Source organism: Zonotrichia albicollis, chromosome 22 (genome assembly GCF_047830755.1).
Source record: "Zonotrichia albicollis isolate bZonAlb1 chromosome 22, bZonAlb1.hap1, whole genome shotgun sequence".
In the NCBI taxonomy this organism is placed as follows: domain Eukaryota; kingdom Metazoa; phylum Chordata; class Aves; order Passeriformes; family Passerellidae; genus Zonotrichia; species Zonotrichia albicollis.
In genome coordinates, this window is record NC_133840.1 from 6,045,245 (window position 1) to 6,067,743 (window position 22,499).

At 44.9% G+C, this 22,499-nt stretch overlaps 1 protein-coding gene across 4 annotated transcripts in view; it reads left to right on the top strand.

The window, feature by feature from the left end:
- The window catches only part of AP2B1 (adaptor related protein complex 2 subunit beta 1), an 81,606-nt gene that overhangs the window by 4,606 nt on the left and 54,501 nt on the right, over nt 1–22,499 (top strand). For all 4 annotated transcript variants that reach the window (XM_074556964.1, XM_074556967.1, XM_074556965.1 and 1 more), the window contains exons 3-7: nt 2,050–2,155; nt 4,043–4,178; nt 6,319–6,564; nt 19,256–19,446; nt 21,364–21,585. In XM_074556964.1, coding sequence (XP_074413065.1) covers nt 2,050–2,155; nt 4,043–4,178; nt 6,319–6,564; nt 19,256–19,446; nt 21,364–21,585 — 901 coding nt within the window. The remainder of the gene's footprint in view (nt 1–2,049; nt 2,156–4,042; nt 4,179–6,318; nt 6,565–19,255; nt 19,447–21,363; nt 21,586–22,499) is intronic.

Genomic DNA, 22,499 nt, shown 5'->3' on the forward strand with positions numbered 1-22,499 from the left:
GGTTATGGGCCAACAAGTGCCAAACTAGGGGTGGTTGTTAATTTGGGCATCACAGGATTAGGTTGATATGAGGAATTTAATATATTGGATATATACATCAAGCAAACATAATGGGTTTTCCTGCTGCCATTTTCTCCAAAGCTGCAGGTGCACTGTTTGACTTTCCTCTGCCTTTACTGCAGGTGTGGTGGTTACCTCACCTCAGGACAAGCTGCTGCCCTTAAAAATGGGAATCCTGGAAGGGCTTTTTGGGATCACTACTCATTTAACTGCTTCAGGGCAGGGCTTGTGTCACAGACATCTTTTCATGAAAATCCTTTCCTTAGGAGTTTTTCCTCCTGAGAAGCTGTGAGGTCTCAAGAACAAAATGTAAACATTGATTATCTGCTGCTGTGGAATGCAACAGGTGCATCTGGGATTGGTTTCATGTGGTTGTTTCTAATTAATGGCCAATCACAGTCAGCTGGCTCAGACTCTCTGTCCAAGCCACAAATCTTTGTTATTCATTCCTTTCTATTCTCAGCTTAGCTAGCCTTCTGAGATGAAACCTTTTCTTCTATTCTTTTAGTATAGTTTTAATGTAATATATATTATAAAATAATAAATCAAGCCTCCTGAAATACGGAGTCCAAATCCTTGTCTCTTCCTTCAACATGAGACCCCTGTGAGCACCATCACAGGCTTGTTCTGCTGAGGCTGTCCCAGGCAGATTTTCTAACCAGTTCCTAAACAAAGCACTGTTGCTGAGTGCAATTTAAGCCTGATCATTCTCCAGCAGATGTGGAAAATGGTTTGCATTAACCTCTCCTTTGCAGAATGGCTGAGTGCTCCCTCTGAATGCCTGCCAGTGCAAAAACCCACACTGTTGATGTATTTATGTGTCATTAAGCTTCACAATGAGCTCATAAATGAACCTAATGCAGTTGACATCTTTCAGAGGAGCAGCTCTGGAAGTTCAGAGCTGAAGGCAGGTTTTTGTGGGCTGGCTGGGGGAGAGCTGGAGCTGCCTCAGCTCTGCTCCAGGGCAGGAGCTCTGGGTGAGTAATGCCAGGCTCTTCCTCAGGCAGAGGGATGACGAGTGGTCTCTGCACTGCAGCAGCTTCTCTTCTTTTGTGGAGTCCCTGGCAGTCTCTGTGTGACAGATTTTAATTAGTGCTGCTGCTCTGAGCAAGTGTAGGAATGGAAAGTTGGTGCTAGAACTTGTCAGGGATATTTGGATATTTTATCATGTGCTCAGGCTGTGGCTCCCAGTGGGAATGCTGCTGGCTGTCCTTCCTGAGGAAAGCTGTCTGTCTGTCTGTTGGGAGCATTATCCTTCTCACACCACTGGCTCTGTCTGGAACAAGCCTGATAAACAGCCTTTTGCACATGTTGTTTTTTATTTTATAACTTGATTGCCACTTTGGTGACCCAGCCTGACCTGGCTTTCCACACAGCCATATCTGGAGGAATTAATGCTGCTTTGGGAGCCTTGGAATCCAGACAGGCTGTGTTACATGCAGCTTTTCTTAGTGGTAGCTCTGTCTTTTGAGCTTTTTTCCACTGGACTAAACACATGCTGTCCTGTTTCAGGAACCCACAGCATTTGGGCTCCGCTCCAGCTTTCTGAGGAAGCTTTCAATGATGAGCAAAACTTAAAAAAAGTCTGGGCAAAATTCCTAGCTTAGTTTGTTTCTTACAGGCACGAATCTGGCATCTCCAAGTATCTTTTCATGCTGCTTATGTAATGGTTGCCTCAGAGAAACAGATGCTCCAGGGATGTGGTTTGGTGTCCTGGAGGTGGGAGAGCTGCCACACACAGCTTGGTTCTTGTTTGTGGCATTTTCCTCTGCAAGGTGGAGTCATATCAGTCCCTTGAGTGTTGCAGCTTTGCTTCTCAGTGAGCCATGTTCTGCACAAGGTCTGACAGCTTCCAAGTGCAGCTGGGCCAGTTTTATGATTCCCATAAAAGGCCAAGAAAGCAAAAATTCACTCTTGAATTACCCCTAAAACAAGACCCTTTTCTTCTCCTGAGAGGTTTAATCTGTTTGTTTTTCTTCCTTCTGCCAGGAGAGATTTTTGAGCTGAAGGCTGAACTCAACAATGAAAAGAAAGAGAAGAGGAAAGAAGCTGTAAAGAAGGTTATTGCAGCCATGACAGTGGGGAAGGATGTCAGGTAAAAGCAATTTGTACCTGTGGCACCTCAGCTTGTCCTGGGACTCAGCTGTGGTGGCACATGTCCCTGGAACAGCTGAGGATGGCTGTGCCTCAGTCCCAGGTGTCTCAAACTCCTTGCTGTCACTGAAAGCAAGAGAAACAACTGTTTTCAGTGTGGATAAAGCCTTTTTCATTTAAAGCACACCCAGAATTCAGCCATTTTGTATGGCACTTTGAGTGACGTTTTCTTGCTGCTTGCTGTCCTGGGTTTTCATGTTACAAAGATAATACCAACTTTTTCTTAGCCTTATCTGGCACAGCATAAATTTAAGGTGCATTTTAAAATGGCTGATGTTAAAATTGAACCTGTGTCTTAGTGCAGCTGAAGGACACTGGCATTTACTGTCCCCAGTACTGTTTTCTGAGAGAAGCAGAAAAACCTGTTGGGATGAATGCTTTCTGCCTTTCTCCCTCCTGTTCCTGGAGCCCAGCAGAGAATCAGGGATTCTGGATTCAGTCAGGGATTCTGGATTCAGTCAGGGATTCTGGATTCAGTCAGGGATTCTGGATTCAGTCAGTGATTCTGAATTCACAGCAGCCTGGTCTGTTGCCACGGAAATCAATATAAGCTTGCAAATTCAGCATCATGACTTCATCATAGAATGAAGGAACACATAAACTGAAAGGGGAAAAAAAATCCCTAATCTTTTCTGCCAGCAGCATTTACCCATCACCTTCAGATCCCCACAGCAAGCCTGGGAGCTGCAGAATCTTTGTGTAACTTCCTGTGTTATTCTACAGTGCTGTTTGCAGATGGCTGCTTGACATTTGAGTGAAGCCCAGCTTGACAGTGTTTAAGCTTCTGAGCACTCTGGACTTTGCTAGTCTGGAATTTGGTTCTTCATAAGTGTCCTGCATGACCAAAACATTTTAAAGCAACATTTTTCCTCTTGTGGGTTCATTTCCAGGCCTGGCATGGTAGAATTTCCTTGCTTGGTGAACTCCTTAGTTCATATTTAGGAAATGGCATTTTCACCTCCTCCTATGTTAAAGCTGTAGAAGAGAATTAAATTATTATAATAAAAGCCATTGCAAACTGCTTTGAAGGGGAAGGTGACCTTTCATTAAACAGCAGGGTGCTTTTCTGGCTTCCTTGATATTGTTACTATCCCCTTTGCATGCCATGCAAGCTCTGGTTTTTATTTTGTGGGTGGGAATGTGGATGTGCTGGAGGGCAGGAATGCTCTGCAGGGGGATCTGGGCAGGCTCAGTGCATAGGCTGAGACCAGAGGTGTGAGTTCAGGTCACAGCAACCCATGGAACACTCCAGGAATGAGGAAGAGCAGGTGGAAAGATGGAAAAGGACCAGGGATGCTGGTCAGCTGTGGCTGAACATGAGCTGCTGTGTGCCAAGAGAGCCAGGGGCACCTGCCTGTATCAGGAGCAGGGCAGTGATTGTCCTGCTGTGCTGGGCACTGCTCAGGCCACTCCTCAAATCCTGGGTCACTTTGGGGCCCCTCATGGCAAGAAGGACATTGGGGGGCTGGAGCATGTCCAGAGGAGGGGATGTCTGGAGCACAGCTCTGATGAGGAGCACCTTTGGTGGGGGGCTCAGTCTGGAGAAAAGGAGGCTCAAGGGGGATGTTCTCACTCTCTGAACTCCCTGCCAGGAGGGTGCAGCTGGGGTCAGTCCCTTCTCCCAGGTGACAGTGAGAGGAAATAACCTCCAGTTGTGCCAGGGAGGTTCAGCTGGGACTGAAACAGGCAGAGGTGGAGTCACCATCCCTGGGAGAGTTTTAGAAGGTGTTCAGATGTTGCACTTGGGGATGTGGTTGTGGCAGTGCTGGGGGAACTGCTGGCATTTCCTAACCTAAACAATTCTCTGATTCCATCCTTGTGTATCCAGCTCTCTGTTCCCTGATGTTGTCAACTGCATGCAGACTGACAACCTGGAGCTGAAGAAGCTGGTCTACCTGTACCTGATGAACTATGCCAAAAGCCAGCCAGACATGGCCATCATGGCTGTCAACAGCTTTGTGAAGGTAACCTGCTCCCCTGGCACATCAGGAAAGGGGCCAGCACAGTGCCTGCCAGCACATCTTTGTCCTTGGGGAGCTTTATCTCTGCTTTGGGGCTGGGCTCATAGAGGAGGGTGCTGAGTCCACCATATCTGAGTCCTTTCTCAGTTGTTCCTTCTGGTTATTGCAGAGGAGATGACTTCAGCAGCTCTGTGAGTGGCTGTGAGTGAACCTGCTCTGGGGAAAGCTGCTTCTGTTGTTTTACCAACTTCTGGTACTGGAAAACAGATTTTATCTGTTTCATCTTCCAGCCTTTGTAGTATCTGAGACATGAATATCAAACTTCCTGTTTGAATGTTCCAGCTGTGCTCTGTGTGGCAAACCTTTATCTCTGGTGAAACTGAGAGACAGTTCACTGGAAAAACAACAGCCTGATTGCTGGCTTGCCTTTAGTTCTCTTGTCAGATTGCCTGTCGTTATCTAGGAAATGTTATTCCAGTCCCATGTTGTGCAAGAGAAAACCCAGTGCTTAGAAGAAGTTTGAGTGTTATAAAATATGAGACACTTGGGAATGGGATTGAGTTCCAAAGTTTCTTTTGTGGTTCTTGAGGCAGAAGGAGGTGAGAGGACCTAAACTGAGAGATCTGCTCTTCTGGCAAGAGAGGATGTCTCTGTCTTCCTCTCTGTAAAGAATATTGTCTGCCTTTAAAGTGCAATTCTGTTAGAATAGAGTTACAAAATGATATTTTCCATCTCCCACCCTGCTGAGGAAAGCCTGGTGTCCCTTTTGGCAGCTTGAGGGACAGATGTTAGTGAAGAGCAAGTGCTGACACTGGTCTGCACTAACTCAGCACTTCCCGGTTCAAGGTGGGGAATGCACTGGTAGGATGTGTCACTTCTCTTGCAGGCTTAAAATTAATTTTTCAGCTGCAGGAAATTTGAACAGTGCAAGGTAAATGCTTTTGTAGGTCATTCTGTAGCCATCCTTTTACAGGCTGATTTTGGAGGAGCTGTAGATGGATTGGATGCATGGAAAATGATGTAGGCTTGGAGTAGGAAATGTTGTATTCCTGTCTGCCTTTTCTTTTTCCTATTTAGAAAAGCCCCTCTAGAGTGGCCTTTGCTTAGTGCTCCATGTGTTGTAGCTTAAGGGGTGTTTGTGTTTGGCCTTTAAGAAATAGGCCTTGATGACTGTTGCATTGTGCCTAGTTGTTGGTTTTCCCCATTTTATTTCTTGCTCCTTTAAACCAGAAAGGTTGGAAATCAGTAAATACCTTTTCTGTGGTGAGATTTTGGGTGCTGAGAGCTGCCTCTCCAGCTTAGCTGTTGGATCATGTTAAAAGCAGCTTTGCTGGGAGAATAAAGGGACAGGAAACATCTCAAGACAGAGTAAAATATTTCTGTGAAGCAACAAGTGCCCTTTTACTCCTGATCTGAAGCAATTGCCTGGCTCTTAGCTCTTGGAATCTCTGCTGGTCAGAGTGACTCTGAGGTGTGTTAGAAAGTCTCTTTTCCCAGCCCAGCAGTCAAAGAAAGAGTCAGAACTCTTCTGTTCTCGTTCTCAAGGTTGTTTATTGTTTCTTATCTATAAAATTCTTTCTCTGACCCTCCAAGGTCTGTCTGACAGGTCGGGTCAAAGCACACTGGTGTTATCTTTTAGACTAAAAACTACTTATACAATATTTACCAGAACTTCCCAATACCTATCACCTATGTTAGACAGTGAGCTTCTACTCTAAACTCATCTAAAAATACCAACATCACCCAGAACACAGACTAGGAAGAACAAGGAAAAAGGACAAGGCACACCCAAATTCCTCCATCTTGGGATGCTGAGCTCCCATTCTAAAAACCTCAAAAATCTATTTTCCATCCCATAACAAACTAACTATTATTCTACTTAAACTTCCTTGACTTGTAATTCTTCCTATAAAGGTTGGTAATTGTTTTTTCCAAGGACTGAATCAAAGGCTATGGGATCTTGGGCTCTGAGCCCCTGGGCAGGGTGTCAAGGTCAGAAGAATTTCCTGGGTTCTGACGCTTAGCATTCAATCAGAGAGATGCTGCTTAAGTAAGAGCAGCCTGGCTGCAGGGAATCTACTGCTGCAGCTGTGTTTGTGTGGTGGTGCAGATGTGCTGCAGATGTTTCTGTGCTGTGCTGCAGGACTGTGAGGACCCAAACCCGCTGATCCGGGCGCTGGCCGTGCGCACCATGGGCTGCATCCGCGTGGACAAGATCACCGAGTACCTGTGCGAGCCCCTGCGCAAGTGCCTGAAGGATGAGGACCCCTACGTGAGGAAAACTGCAGCTGTCTGTGTGGCCAAGCTCCACGACATCAATGCCCAGATGGTGGAGGACCAAGGGTTCCTGGATTCCCTGCGGGATCTGATTGCAGACTCCAATCCCATGGTAAGGTGTTCCCAGCACGCTGCTTTATTGTAAATTTCCATTTACAGGGATGCGTCTTACTGCATGTTCTCAGATGCCTCTGACTCCCATGTTCTCAGGAGGCTAATTTATTACTTTATTATATTAAAGAATACTATACTAAAGAGTACAGAAAAGATACTTACTGAATGCTAAAAAGGTAATAATGAAAACTCACGACTCTTTCCAGAGTCCCTGATTGGCCAAAGAGTCAAAACAACTTCACACCAGAATCCAATCAAGCAATCACCTGTGGGTAAACAATCTCCAAACACATGAGCACAACACAGGAGAAGCAAATGAGATAAGAATTGTTTCCCTTTTCTTTGAGGCTTCTCTTGCTGCCTTTCAGCTTCCCAGGAGAAAAACTCTGAGTGAAGGAATCATGTTCAGGGAATGTGAATGCCACATGCTTGAGTTTGTGTTGTTTGGAAATCACAAATGTGAAAGGTTCTGGGATGATTTTGGTTAGGTTTGGTTGTTTCCTCAGAAAACAGGGAGTATCTTCTGTTGTTTGATCTTTTTTGGGCTTTTGCCTGTTTTAACTTCTTGGCCAGGTGAGTCAGAAGAGCAAGAATTATGTGATGCTGCTGCCTTGGTGACAGCTTGTAGCTCTTGCTTTCCTGCAGGCTTTGGCTGTTCCTGGAATAAGAGTTTAGATGAATTAATTTGTTAATGCAGATAAATTCACTGGCTTGTAATGAGTGGAGAAAATCAATGCTAATGTTTTAATAAAGTTAAATGAGTTGTCAGAGGAGAGGTGGAGATCACGACCAGGAATTTCACATGAGTAAATTACCTACTAAATCAGCATTTAATTATGCTTGATGAAGGGTCCATGTCCAAGCCAGGTGTCTCCTGCTATTATTTTGTGACTAAAAGGTGGTGGCCAAGGAACTGAAGTGTCCCCCTGCATCATCCTTTCATTGAATTCTGTTTCCTGCTGGAATCCAGGCAGCATACCAACATCAGCCTGACCCTTAGCAGGGAAGAAAACTTCTGCAGCTCAGTTTTACTCAGAGTTTAAGAACGTGACTGCTACTTTTTTAACTCCTTTAGAGAATGGACTCTGGTTAAAGAAATAATCTCACATTATTAGGGCAGGTTTAGCAGCTCTTTCTGTGGTGCATGAGTCAAACCACAGAATTTCTGTCCTGCTGTAGTCTTTGGGCACCTGAGATAAACCAAGTGCAGGTGATGAGGTGCCATCCCCTTTAGCAGCAGAGTGAAGGCTGCTGATGGCTCTTTGTAGGACTCTGTAGAGACAGTAAAACTCGAGGTGTCTGACTGTCACAGGCAGCAGTCTGAGTGCTGGTGTCTCTCAGGAGATGCAGACACTTCTTTTCTCTGATACCCAGCTCTTTTACAAGCTGTTCTTTTTATCTGCCTCCCTGATTTATTTTTTTTTCTTATGCCAGGCTTCTGTGTGAATATTGATGACTGCTTGAAGGTGCTTTCTTTGTCTAGGCAGCTCTGCTGTTCCAGTTCAGTGTGGGGGGTGTGCCTTGCAGCCTCTGAAGGGACTGGCTTGGGCTCCTTTAGCTCCACTTCAACGTTCCCTGGTGATCAGCAGCTCCCAGGCAGCAGAGGAGCTCAGGGACAGAACCTCCTCTTCTCCCAGCCATGCTCCCAGCTCTGGTTTTATTCTGATTGCAGCCACATGGAGGTGAGGTGAAGAGTTCTGGCTGAAAAGATGTGCTGCTTCAGGAGAAATAACAAGGTTTTCTTGCCCTTTGTGCTTGTTGATCTCAGTGGTTTGGTAAATGAGCCACTGGCTGACAGGAGAGTATAGATATGTATTTAAAAAGTGCATTAACTTAATATAGACTTAAAAGAATGGTGAGAAGAGGAGAAATAAAGGGCAATGTGTGTTCCATTTGCTGAATAAACCTCCAAAAGTAGTACAGGGCTTCTTAATAAAACATTAGGAAAACTCCTGAGCTGCTGGTGGTAATGAGGGTGGGCTGGGGCAGCTCTCCTGGAGCTGTGCAGGGTCACTGTACCTGCCTCATGTTGTAATCAATGCTCTTTCCAAAACTGAGGGTTCACAGCAGGAAAATGCACTTTGGAGGAGTGCAGGTGATGAAGGAGAAGCCTGGGGTGTGTTTTCAGGTCTGCAGGCTTGGAAATGATTCTGTAGCTGCTGTTCTATTTCCCAGGTTTTACTGTAGATGGGGCATAATATTTCTTCATTTTAAGACTGTATGGGGAGAGATTTTATCAAAGGCTTGATGCTCTTAGAGCTGGTGATTTAATACAATATTTAATCTGTTGTGATTTTAGTAGAACAGGAAAAGAAATTTTAGAAGAAAGAAATTTTAACTTAACTAACCTTTTAGTTAAGTTGATCCTCTTGGAATTTCCTTCCTTTGTGGCACAGTGATTCCTTCAAAAGCACAGGAATTATCCACCCCTAGTTAAGGTTCATCTTCCTGGGCAAACCATCCACCTCATTGCTTTCTCCACGTGAAACTTCCTGATGACCTTGAATTGTGTTTGCCAAATAAGTGATATTTGTGTGCAAGTTGATATTTATTTTATTTATTTTTCTTGGAATGCAGTCCTGCCTGGAAGGTCTTTTTAAGTAAAATGTGTGTATCAGTATTGGCTATCAAAAAGCAAAGATTGCTGGAAGGAATGGATACAGATGGATCTTTTCTGATGGATCCTATTCCTCTGTAAATGGTGCATCTCAATCATTGCAACCTGTTAGCCAAGCTCATTCATATTTATATTATAAATGTTTCTCCTCTTTTGATGGCTTGTGGAAATGGGCGACATTAGATACTTAATGAAGCAGAATTTTTGAGATGGGAAATCCACATTTGTTCTCTCTTCTGAGAAATGAGGATTTTGAGCAGGAGCTAAAAAAGGCTGCAGCTGAAAAATAGTCTTCAAGAAGGGTTTTATTATGGCTTTGGAATTGGTTGCCTCTAGCACATGAGCAAGCTCTAAGCATTTGAGCTGGGTGTTGGTGGAGGAACATCTCCATCTGTGGTTCACTAATTGCCTCATAATTGTGCAGGGATCAGGGTGCATATTTCTCTGGGCTCAGATCACCTTCATCATAAGGATGTCTAAGTTAGAGGTGACCTTGTCAGAAACATTTTGGCTTTGTTCTCCTTTTCCTTATATTTTTGGATTAATGGCATTATTCTGTATTAATAAAGCAGCAGCCTTTGGGGATGTTCACATTGAGGTGCTGTAGGTGCACAGCCAAGGCTCTTTCCCCATTACCTGTTTTATTTTTGTTGTCAGGATGTTGCCTTAGTTCACATGAGGTGATTTTCTGTGCAGGTGCATCCTCTGGGTGAATTAATTCAAACTTGTAATTGCAGATATATTGATAGGGCTGTATCTGGTGAGGTGGGCTGGTGGCTTTTGCCATGACAGCAGAGTTCTCTGAGTTGTGTTGTGCAGGCCATGGCCCAAAACCCTTTACAAGGGCAGGGTTCAGTTGCCCTGCACAAGTTTGATTGTGGAGAAGTCTTTAATCTCATTTTCCAGATGCTCTGAAGTGCCTGTGGCTGCCCTTTGCCAGTTGGGATCCTGCTGAAGAGGATCCTTCCATAGAGGGGGAGCCCTCATTTCATCCCAGAGCTGCCTTAAGACAAATCCTTCTTTTTTCACCCTGCATTTCTGCATGTGAAGCTCAGCAGAGGCAGGACTGGAGGAATGTAAAGCTGGGCCTGGCTGCCTTGGGCTGCTGCACTTGCTGAGCCCTCAGCACTTCTCTTGCTGGTAACCTGGGTGAAATGCAACTCAGAAGCCTGTACTAACAAAAATGTGCTTCCCAAATGAGATTTCTGTGCCCTGTGACTGCAGAACACCATTCACAGCCAGCAATGAGTAACAGTGAGGGGAGAGAAGTGGGAGTGTTTCACACCCACTGGTGGCCAGAGCTTCTCTGAACCCATAGAAAAACCTTATTTTGTTTTTTTTTTTCCTGATGCTGTCTTGTTCTGGCCTTGCAATGGCTGCTCCTCCTTGGAGCACTGGAAGTGCTGAGCCCAGGAGAGGGAGAGCAGACCACGAGATGGCAGCAGCTGAAAGCAGAACCAAAGCTGACTATCTTTAGACACTTTATTTTGTAACTACTTCCCTCCTGGTTTATTTTTTTTATCCCTGTGCTTGATTTTCTTCAGGAATGTAAATATTAGCAGAAAAACATGAGAGGAAATCCATCTAAAACCTTAACATTTGAATGGAGCAACCTTTCTTTCCAAATATTTTCAATCCTTGACCTTCTAAAGTAACTTTTAACCCATGGAATAGATTCACTGCCAATCTCTGTTATCTACATGGCTTAAGTTAACTGATGTCACCTTCTCCCTGCTATTTTCTAGGTTTTTAATTCCTTCCTGCAGCATTTCTCCTTCCTCATGCTGGATCCAAGGTTTTTCAGGTGTGGCTGTTCTGTGTTTTTGTGGATTGTACAGACTCTTTTTGCTGTGTTTTACACCCTCTACATCACAATTTATTGGGAGAAACATTCTTGGGACTCAGCACAGAGTAAGCTGAGATCACATCATTGATTAAAATGCACCAAGTATGTGGAGTATAATTAAACTCTCTTGTAGCTGGGAGATTTTTTACCTTTAACACCAAGAAGGGAATCTGAGATCTGACAGTGGAGGTGCTGAGGTCCAGTTTGATCTAATCCACATTCCCTCCAGCAGTATTGAGTTTCCACAGTTCACAGATGAGACTAAAACCCTGTAGAGATAAATCAGAGTGTTCTCCTGCTGTGCCCTACAAGGGATGGGGGTTCCTTCCCTGCCAGAACTTCAGTGGGTGTGTGGGACTGCCTGGATGACCCTATGGAAGAAGATGATCTTCCTTTATATTTTTCCTACTAGCTAACAAGCAGAATGTCTCTGAGCTGATGTCCTGAGGAATAAGCCTGTTTAGAAACAAAAAAGAGCTTTTGCCTCCTGGGCCTGTCCTCTGCTGGAGTTTTATCCTTCTCTTTCTATTAAAGCTGAGAAAAGAACCCCTTGGTGAGAAACTGGTGATCCCCTGAGTCCCAGAAGGACTTTGTGGGAGGCAGTCAGGGATGTGGGAATTGTCTTATCTAACACCACCTTCTCCCTGGGCACAGGAGGTCACTTGTTCCTCATGGGGACTCTCCCAGCCCTGTGTTTTCCCTGCAGCTGCTGTTTTCTCTGGTGGGAGGAGTGAGCTGTCACTGCTGGATGAATTCATGATTCCTGCTCATGAAGGTTGTAAGGATTTGACAATCCACATCCCAGTGTGGAGCTGAGTATTGCTGGGAGCTCTGCAGCATCTCATCAACCTGGGGCTGCTCCAGGATTCCCTTTCTGTCCTGTGGGCAAAAAAATATCCCTCTTCTTTTCAATCCAAGCACTGCAGATGCAGGCTGGGTCTTGAAGTCTTCCAACCATGCCTGAATTGATCCTGTGTGTGGTTTAGGGTTTTTTTATAATGTTTGTGCTGCAAGTGGAGATAATATTTCCTTCTGGGAGACACTTGATGGCATTTGTGGGTGGAATTTCTTTTACCCAGTGATGGATATGTTGCAGTGAATGAGAACATTGCTTGGGGCTCTTGGGGAGTGGTGGTGGTGGCACTTTGGAGCTCTCTAATGGATGCTTGTGCTGTTTCCATCAGGCTGTCCAGGAGGAAAAGCAACACTTTTGGTAAACTGTGCAGCCAAAAGTGGCAGCAAACTGGCAGAGAGATGGGGAGAAGCTGTGGAGGAGCCTGTCTGAGCAGGGGCTGTGTTCATGTGTGGTGAGGTGCCAGGGAGAGGAAATGTGGGGGATTGCCTGGCACTGCAGAAACCAGCTGTGTGTGTGGCAGCAGGCACAGCAAAGACTTAAATAGGGAGAAAGGGAGAGCTGCCACCTGTGCCTGGTGGCACAGCTTCTGGTTTCCCACTCTGAGCCCCTTGTTGTGCTGCTGAAAGCAGCTTTGGCTTTGGAATGAGCTCCTGCAGGGGAATCTCACTCACTGAGCAGGTGTTTTCATCCTGAAGAGGTCTGAGGGAATTTCAGGCATGCATGTGGGACTTGGGTTTTTGTTTGGTTGGTTTGTGGAATGAAGGATTCAGCTCTTGAGCATCTTCCCTCAAAGATGTGATTTTTTTTTTCCTGTGTTTTCAGTACTAGCAGAGGTGAGGAATTGGGTAATTTGGGAATTTCCGTGGCTCCACGGTTTATCTTCCCAGATATCTCATTTTATAAAGCTTAATTGACAAATTCATCTATCAGAGACTTGTCTCCTTCCAATTACAGGCACCAGTATGTGCCTAATTTCCAAAATATTAGTCTTGCTGAACAGATCATTCCAGGATCTCTGACATCCATCACTTTCCTGGGAATTTTGTTGACATGTGCCTACATGTTATTTTCCATTGGAACAGCCACTAGTAGCTATTGACAAATACCATTTGTCAGATAATGTTGTGGTTGTGATGTTTTGTAACTCTGCACCCCCTTTTTAGGGCTCTGTAAGGAATTTGGTGCTTGGCTGGTCCTTTTTTCTCAGCTCAGATCAGAGACAGCCCATTTGCCACTGGATGGTGCCAGCGAGAACCTCTGCAAGGAAAATTGCAAAAAATAAAGCAAAACCTTTCTGATGTGCCTGGTAGGTGCCTGATCCAGACTGAGATCACACCACAGTGATTTTTGGAAGGGGAACAGGGAGCTGCAGACCCTCTGTGTCTTCCCATGGAATTTAATTTCCTGCACTGAGGGCTCAGCTGTGCCAAGAAGCCCCTTGTGATGGAGCAGCTTCTTGCCCACCTACCACAAGAGTTTCAACAGCTGTGGGAAGCTTGTTTTCCTGCCTTACAGCTCACACATCCTGATTTTTGCAAGGATATGAGAGCAGGAGTGATATTCCAGTCTGCCACAAAGTGCCATTTTTCTGCTGGGAAGTGCAGAAAAAAAAAAAAAATAACCCAGTTAGGGCAAGCACATCGTGGGAAGTATAACACTTAACTTGCCTTGCATAAAAATTCAGCCCACTTGCAAAAAGCAAGCCAGGAGGTCTTCCCCACCCAGGCAGTTTTTGGGATGTGATCAGGAGCTGGGAATGTGTGAGTCTCCCAGAGCTTTATTTTATATCTGTACATATAAACAAGCACTGACAGTGTGAGAGGCTCATGGGGGCTCTCTGACTTGCAGGGTTGAGCCATTTCATAGAATTATTGAATCACAGAAGGGTTTGGGTTGGGAGGGACCTTAATGCTCAATTTGTTCCATCCCCTGCCATGGTCAGGGACACCTTTCACCTTTCACTGTCCCATATTGCTCCAAGCTCCATTCAGAACTTCCAGGGATGGGGCAGCCACAGCTTCTCAGGGCCTCACCACCCTCACAGGGAAGAATTATTTTGTAAAATGAGAAATGTTAAGGTTCCTGGGCTAATGTTAAGGTTCCTGTTCCTAGGGAAGCAGAATAAGGAGGGCTTGGAGATAAAAGTGATGATGTGAACAGGATGAGGGGTCTTGTTCTCTGGAGAGCACCTGGCAGGGACATTCTGGGTACACAGCATGCTCATAAAAATGAGTGGCCCTGTGAGACACCCATCCATGGCTGCTCTGAGTCTCCCAGCTGGGAGCCTGTGCTTGATGGCACAGATGCACCCTGCCAGCCCAGAGTGCTCTCTGAAATGGCAGCACCTCAGAATCATCTCCTGCAGCCTGGCTCCCTTGAGGGCAGGAGCCTCCAGCTGCGGAGGGAGCGCTGCCTTCCCTCAGCCTTCTCTGAGCCCCCTCATTTTTCCTCTTTTTCTTCATTTCCCCTTCACTTTAGCAGCATGGCGAGCCAGAGGTTCCTGTTTCAAGCAGCAGAACATTGTATTTCATTAGCTCCATTACACACTTGGTTTAATTTCCAATTAGCTTGGGATGCTGGTGAAATAATCTGATTGCTTTGACTGGTTGGCGTTCTGGATGTGCCGAGCTTCCCTCCTGTCCCCCCAGCCCCTGCAAAGCTTTGCTGTGTGGGCTGCCAGGCAGACATGCAGGTTTTCAGCCACCCCCTTCCCTCCCTGGTGCTGTTTGGAACCATTTGCTGTGAGCTGAAGGTTTGAGCTGCCAGAAGGAATCACTTGGAAATCACAGTGCTCCTACCTCTGCAGCTTCCCTGGAGGCCGGCTCTGGTCTGCCTGGCTGCAGAGGGAGTTTGTCTGGAGGTGGATTTAAAATTGTTGGGTTCTTCTTAAAGCTGTGATGTAGATTTAAGTGTAGAGGTTTGGGCTTGGTTTCTTTTTTTATTTTATTTTTAGTTTTTAATAAGAGCCTGGGAGATTTTGATTATCCTCATCCCAATCATGCTTCTCCAAGAACCTAAATGTATTGGGTAATTCCAATAAATTCCTCCAAATTTTTCAATAAATTTCTTTCAATAAATTCCTCCAAAATTATCAATAAATTCCAATAAATTTCCTCCAGTAATTTCCTCCAAATTTGTCAAAATTCCTCCAGCCAAAAGGAGGTTTATTGTCATTCAGCTCATCCCATGCTCCAAAGGGATGTTGCTGTGGCTGCATTTGAATAATGTCATTGTGTACCCAGGGTAAACTGATTTACATCAGCAAGCCAGGGACCTGTTATTGTTATTAATTATTATTAATTCTTCAATCTGCTCTGCATTTTTATTTTCTGGGGGATTTTTAGGCAGATCATAATTTGGTAGCTCTAAGCTTCAAGTTGGCATTCTTAACTGCGAGTCAAATGAGGCATTTTCCAGTGGAGTTAACTTGGAATTTTAAAAGCTTTTTCTGTTCATTAGCTGTTTATGCTCACATTTCTGTGGCTACTGTTGACTTCTGGGGTTTTTTTATTATTTTTGAGAACTCAAGACTACACCAGCTGTTAGTTTTATGTACTTTAAGTCTGCTTCTTCCAGTCTGTGGGATAAAGTATACAAGTGGTTGGTTTCTCATAAAAATAAACATGGGGCATGTTTTGAAAAGCAGAGAACACTTTGTTTGCTAAAGAAACTTAGGAGTTTTTGCAGTCAGCCTGTGAAACTTGTCTAGTTCCTTGGTCCTATGCCATTTGTAAATTTATCTTACTTTTATGTCTAATTTATCTTACTTTTATGTCCCTCAGCAATTCTATATTTTTTTATTTTAAAGAGAAAATAACTGTTCAGTTATTTTAAATAACTCAGTTACTAAGTTAAATAAATCAGTTACTTCTTGTAACTGATCACTTTGTTCTTGCTGTTTAATGTAGTTGGGCTTCCTGATGTTGTGTTGCTGTGTTAAGGAAGAAGTGTTAACCCAGCTGGAGACTTAAGGTTCATCTTTGTTGCAGAGTTTTTTAAAAAAAAATTTTGGCCAACAAACATCATTTTAAATATTTCCAGTGGCGCTCCATGAGTGCCAAAGCACCCAGTGGATTGGCAGGTGATGGAACACCAGAATTGGTACTGAGTTCTTGGTTCTTTATGGATTTTTGCCATACCTGGGTGAGAACTCTTAGTGGGGGATGCTTCAATCCTTGACCTGAGCTCTGCCTGGGTGGGTGTCCGGTTTGGGCTGTTTGGAGGGCCTGGAAAGGCCCGGGGTGGCCTTGGGGCGTTTCAAAGGAGCAGAAGAGGCTTCAGTTCTTTTCTCGGTCTCTGTGTTTATTAATTGTTTATCTAAAAGGTTTTCTCTCGGCCCGACAGAGCTCTGCTCAGCAGCCAGCCATGAGCACACTCCCCTCCCTCCGGGCGGTCACCTATCTTTATACCCAAAGTTACGTATACAATATTTATCATTTTTCCCCAATACCTTTCACCCTTATTGCCCGGTGCACTTTTAGTAATGACCAATCCCAAAGTGCCACCATCACCACAGAAGATGGAGGAGAAGAAGAAGAAGGACAGGACACGCCCCAATTCCTCCATCTTACTTCTCTAAACCCCCCTGTACAGAAATCCTAAACCCTGTGTTTCACTCTCTAACTAACCAATCCCTTCACCATTCACCCCGGTGAAACCCTCCTATCCTCATACAGGTGTCGTCTCCTGTGTAGGATCAAAGTCCAGCCACCAGACACTTCTGGCAACATTCCAGGACTCCCGAGCCCCCCAAGGGTGGTCTCGGTGACTCGGCACCTCAGTCCTGAGGTGCTGAGATCCCACAGGTGGGAGCAGCTGGCAGAGCAGGAGCTGGGTGCTGGAGCTGTGCTCTGTGTTCCTGCTGTGCCTGAGGCAGTGGCAGTGCCAGGGAAGAGGTGAGGCTGTGCTGCAGCCAGTGTTTGTGTTGGACTGCTTCCTGAGAGCTGTTTGCCTTTCAGCTCTGCTGGGGCTGTGTGAAAAGCCTTGAAGATGCTGATTGTTTTTGTTGGCATAGCACAACACCAGAACACATCAATATGTTCAGTGCAAATAACCAGCAAGTCCTTTTTTTTAATAAATATTGTTTAAAGTTTGCATTTATTCCTCGCCCTTTCCCTTATCCCCTTTACTTCAATTATCACTGGTGCTGAGGTGGGAGGTGAGGACCAGTTTTAATTGTGGATTGTAATCCCAGCTCCTCTGGCAGGACTGAGCTGCCACCAGAACCCCTCCCAGTCCTTTTTCTGACACTCAAGGAGACCACAGCCCGTGTCCCCAAGCCCTTCTCCCACTTCCTCATGGATGCTTTCAATGGAATTATGTGTGGATTGTCACCTGCTGTCCCATCCTCAGCTCTGAGCTGGACACTTGCATTTTTTTGCTGACAGGCACCCAAAAAGATGCTGAGAGCAAAATCTCATTCTCAGTTTGGTCTCTAGGTTGGAGATGCTGCTTTCCACCCATGGGAGCAGCATTTCTGTGCATCCATGGCAAACACAGGGAGAGACTCCATGGAGCAAGGAAGGAAATAGAAGCACAGGGTTTAGGATATCTTGGAAGTGCCCAAAAACATCTAAATATGGCACCTGGGGACATGATTCAGTGGTGAGCTTGGCAGTGCTGGGTTAATGGTTGAATTAAATTATTTTGGAGTTCTTCTCCAGTCTCAGTTCTGTTCTAAAATTCTCTCTTAGTTACTAATTTATCAATTACTGCCTGGCAGTGTGAGTGCAGTTGCCAGAGCTCCTGTCCCTCTCTGACTGACAGGTCCCTTTCTCTGAAGCTTTGGCTGTGTAAATTTTTTTGTCAATTCAAAATTTTTTCCCAAAGCACTGTCATTTTGTAAGTACTTTTTCATAAGGGTTTTGAACTTTCAAGTGTTTTTTGTGGTTTGTCTTCACTGGTAACTTCAAAAATACAATGATAATAAAAATCTTTTACTTCAGTTTTATGCTGTGTCACATTAACCATTCAGGAATTAGGCAAATTAAATAATGAGGAGGATAAGCAGCCTATCTTAATAAGTTCCTCATTAAAACAGTACAAGAAGACAGCAGCACTGATTGCTAATGATTTTGGTGACAGAAGGCTCATTCAACTAATGAAATTCATAAAATCTTGGATCAGAATCCTATCTCTGACCTCTAGGTGTGAAATGCAGAACAATCAACATTACTGTGCCTGTGCAATGACTTTGGAATATATTGGTTTAATGACAAGCAGGGATGGGAACAAAGCAGGGAAAGTTCTGGTTGTGCTGTTCTTGTTTCCATTGTACTGCATCAAAAGCATCTTTAGCCATCCAGACAATCAGATGATTTTAGATAAGATGTTTCTTTGCCTTAATCTCATAGAAAATAACACCATAAATCTTCATTTGAGCAGATATTTGCTGGGAGCTGGGCTGGACATGATGTACATTGTAAAACGTCCTGAAATTGCCTTTTCATGGGGGATTTCAGTTTTCTGTGTCAAACTCATCTTAAATCCCTTTTCATGTTAGTTAAACAAATAAGACTTTTAGTTTCATCTGCAAATTTTCTATTTTGTCTCTATATTCTGCAGTTCTATTTTAAAAAAAAATCTTCCCATGGAGTCTGTTGGAATAACTGTTGAATTTGAGTATGGAATTAGAAATTAAAAATTAGAAATTCCATTAGTATGGGATTTATGCTGCACTCCCACTTCTGTTTGTGTCAGTCAGGACCCTGGACCTCCTCTCTGTGCTTCATTTCATCTGTGCTTAGAAAAGAGAAGACCTTATATAGTCCTAAATTCAGCAGGAATGTTTTCAGGGATGAGTTGTGCTGGAGTGCTTGCTTTACCATGGCTCCATAAAGCAAAAGGATGTTCTGGGGACTGAAAATTGAAATATGGCTTATTAAACATTTAGCAGGAGTTGCCCATTTTAGAGAAATGGTTTGTTTGCTCTCAAACTGTGTGACCTGCCAGTGCTGCTGCAGAGCTGGAGGCTGCCAGGCACCTGCCAGCTCATTTCTGGATCACTGCTAAGCCATGTGCCATGAGGAAAATGGGCAAGAGGCACACATTCCTGAATAAATAGGGCAGCTGGAGGTTTGGGCAGCCTGACTGCAAAGCTGAGCATCCCCTGGAGCTGGGGGAGGGTGTGGAGCCTGCAGGGTGCTGCTGTTCCCTGTGGGTGCCACAAAGTCTCTGGTGATCTCCTTGCCCTGGGTTCCTGTTCCTCCCAGTGGAGCTTTGGGCTCTGCAGGTTGTGCTGCATCCCAGAAGGCTCAGCTAACTGCTGTGGCAGCTGATGGAGCTCCAGATTGTCCCCTGTGTGTCCCCAGCCTGGCTCAATCCTGCCCAGCCCCTCCTGCTCTGCTAACAAGGAGCTCTTCTCCCCGCAGGTGGTGGCGAACGCTGTGGCCGCCCTGTCAGAGATCAGTGAGTCCCACCCCAACAGCAACCTGCTGGATCTGAACCCTCAGAACATCAACAAGCTGCTGACAGCCTTAAATGAGTGCACAGAGTGGGGGCAGATCTTCATCCTGGACTGTCTGTCCAACTACAACCCCAAGGATGACCGGGAAGCTCAGAGGTGCGGTGGCTTTTGGTGGCACTTGGGGGAGGAGTTCTGGTAACAGGGCACTGTGGCAGCACAAATAAGACTTGATGAATTAGATTTTTTCTAGTTTATCAAGTCTTATTTGTGCTGCCACAGTGAAAAGCAAAACTACTTTTGCTAGCTGGGCTGGTGCTGGAAACCTGCTCCTTCCTTCTGCACAGCCATTTTCTCTGTTTATCTTTTTGTATTTTATTTTCTGTTTAAATGGCTGGTTCTTTTGGGGACTGGCAGTAGTAAGAAGGGATCAGCCCAAGACCAAACCTGTAACAGTGGAAGCACTGTTTGGAGGATTTTCTGCTTTAAAGCAGAGCTTTCCTATTTGGTTTTGCTGCTTTGAAAGGCAACAAACCTTTACATGCTTGTGGGTTTCCAAAGTACTGCAGCTCTGGAATGTTTTCCAACTGAAAACTAGTCTGTGATATGATACAAGTGAAAATAAAGGTAAGAAATTATCTTTTTTTATTGTTCCAAATTCACCTTTGTGCTTTTACCTTTAAATGCAATGACTAAACCTAAATAAAAAGACTTTAGGGTTTGAGTAGTGGGCTGTTAGTTTGTGCACTTCAAGCCTCTCCCTCATCTGTCTCCAGAATCACAAAAAGCCAGATTGTGTTCCCAAGAAAACAAGGATTCGGCCAGAAAAGTAACTTGGAACAGGGAGACTCTGAGATGATGTATTTAATGCAGCTGATGTGGGGATGGAGGGGGAGGAAGGATCACAAGCCCACGAACAAAATCCTGGCCAGACCAGTTGGAATTTGATGGGTTTCTTCATTGACTCTTTTTTTGATGCACTGTTTCTAAGAAGCCTCCCAGTAGTCTTGCTGGGTTTTTTTTTTCCCCTTTGTGTTCTGTTTCTGTGCCAGAATCTGCTCTTAATGAGTGCTAGAAACCTGCAGAGCTCTCCAGGGTGTGAGCTTGGTGTTATCCCAGCTCTGTCAGAGGAACCACTGCTCTGAGCACCTGTGAACATGTCCCAGTTCCTCTGAACAGTGATTTATCCTTTTGCTCCATTGTGTGGAGTTGATTTCTTGGAGTCAGACAGCACTGGGAAAGCCACCCTCCTTTCCAGCAAAATGTCACTGCCCTGTGCATGGGGAAACTGAGGCACAGAGAGAGGAAACAGCTGGGACATGCAGGTGACCCTGGGCAGAGACAGCTGAGGGTGCCCCAAACCTGATTTGGATTTCTCTGCTCCTCACTGAGCTGTGCTGCTTCCCTTCCAGCATGGCTGAGAGCAGATCTTGCAGGGAAGGAAACTTCAGGAGGCACAGATGGGAATGAGTTTGTTCTGGGTTAGCAACATGCAGGAGGGAGTGGGAAGAAACTTGACAGATGCTTTAAGAAAGACCATATGAACCCAAACTTCCTTTCTTTTTGGGATGGGCTGTTTAGGATGCAGTTTGATTACAGGATCCATTATGGCAAGTGGGATTTGGGAGGATATTTAGGTCACTCTTTTTTTGTGTATTCAGAGGAACAGAAATCTTTTTCTGTTGAAATGACAGCAACCCCCCAAGCAAGCCAGAAGCGTGTATCACTTCTGAATGGTTATATGGAGGCTAAAGTGTTTTTCCAGTAGCTGTTTTTGTTAAAGTTATGTTTGTAAGTGACAGACAAGATCACACAAATAGAAAATACCACCAGGAAAAAGCAGGAAGTGTGGAATTGTTCCTGAGCTGACTGTGGCAGGAGAGAAACTTGAAGCTGTCAGAGAAGTCCCTGTTTGTTTCCTGCTGCATTCAGGAAAACAGGACTTTGCCCATTTATTGTGAGCAAAACCAAATCCAAGCAGTGTCTGAGAAGCTATGTGCCATCTCCTAAATATAAAATTGAAATATTTGGCACCCTGAAATCCATTTGAACCCTTTTTTGTGCCTCTGTCCCCAGCATCTGTGAGCGGGTCACCCCCCGGCTGTCTCACGCCAACTCAGCAGTGGTGCTGTCAGCAGTGAAGGTCCTGATGAAGTTCCTGGAGCTCCTTCCCAAGGACTCTGACTATTACAACATGCTGCTGAAGAAACTTGCCCCTCCTCTGGTGACCCTGCTGTCTGGAGAGCCTGAAGTTCAGTATGTTGCCCTGAGGAACATCAACTTGATTGTGCAGAAGAGGTAAAAGCTCAGGGGGTTTAATTCCTGTGTTGTCAAAGGCCATCTGGTTATCTCAGATCTCCAGATACTGCCACATGCACAGAATTTCTTTTAATCCAGGCTCAGATCCCTTGAGAGCCAGGTTAAACACTCTCATGACTCTGGCAGCCTGAACTGATTTCCTTTACAGCTTGTGATACCAGTTTCATGCAGTATTTCTTTACCTGCTCTCTTCACCTTCTCTTTATGAGCACTCAGAATTGGCCTCTATAAATCAAAATGGCAAACAGGGAACAGTTCACAGTGACCTGCAGGATCTCACTGTGCTTGTGTTACTCTACTTAGCACAGAGCCACCAGGCTGGTGACATCCTGGTGCACAATGGATTGGGATTTTTCCCACCACTTTGCTCCCATGTTCATGTTTTATTGCTGCTGATCCTTGCTGGAAAGGTGAGATAGCTTGGATAGCTCTTTGTGATTATATTAGGGCAGAGTTACTGTGCACTGGCATCTTGAAGTGAAAGTGGAAATGAATTTGTAGGTTTTGCATTAAGATAAGGATGCTGTTCTTTCACTGAAAATATTGTTGTTCACTGCCTGTCGTGGCTGGTTCAGCAGCTCAAATAGAGGAAGCAGAGATGTGGCTGTTGAAAGACTTGAATTATGCATTTCTGTATCTAAATAATCTTTTGGACCAGACTTCTTTCTTTGAATTGGTGTTTGCACATCCTAGGCATAAAATCAGAGTCACAGAATGGTTTGGCTTGAAAGGGACCTTAAAGATCATCCAGTTCCAGCTTCCTCTGCAGGTTTCACATTCCAAATTACTGAGAACCTGGTCTTGAACACTTCCAGGGATGGGGAGTCCATGGCTTCCCTGGTCAACCAGGGCAAAATGGCACCATTCTGTATCTCAGTGGATATTTGGGGAGA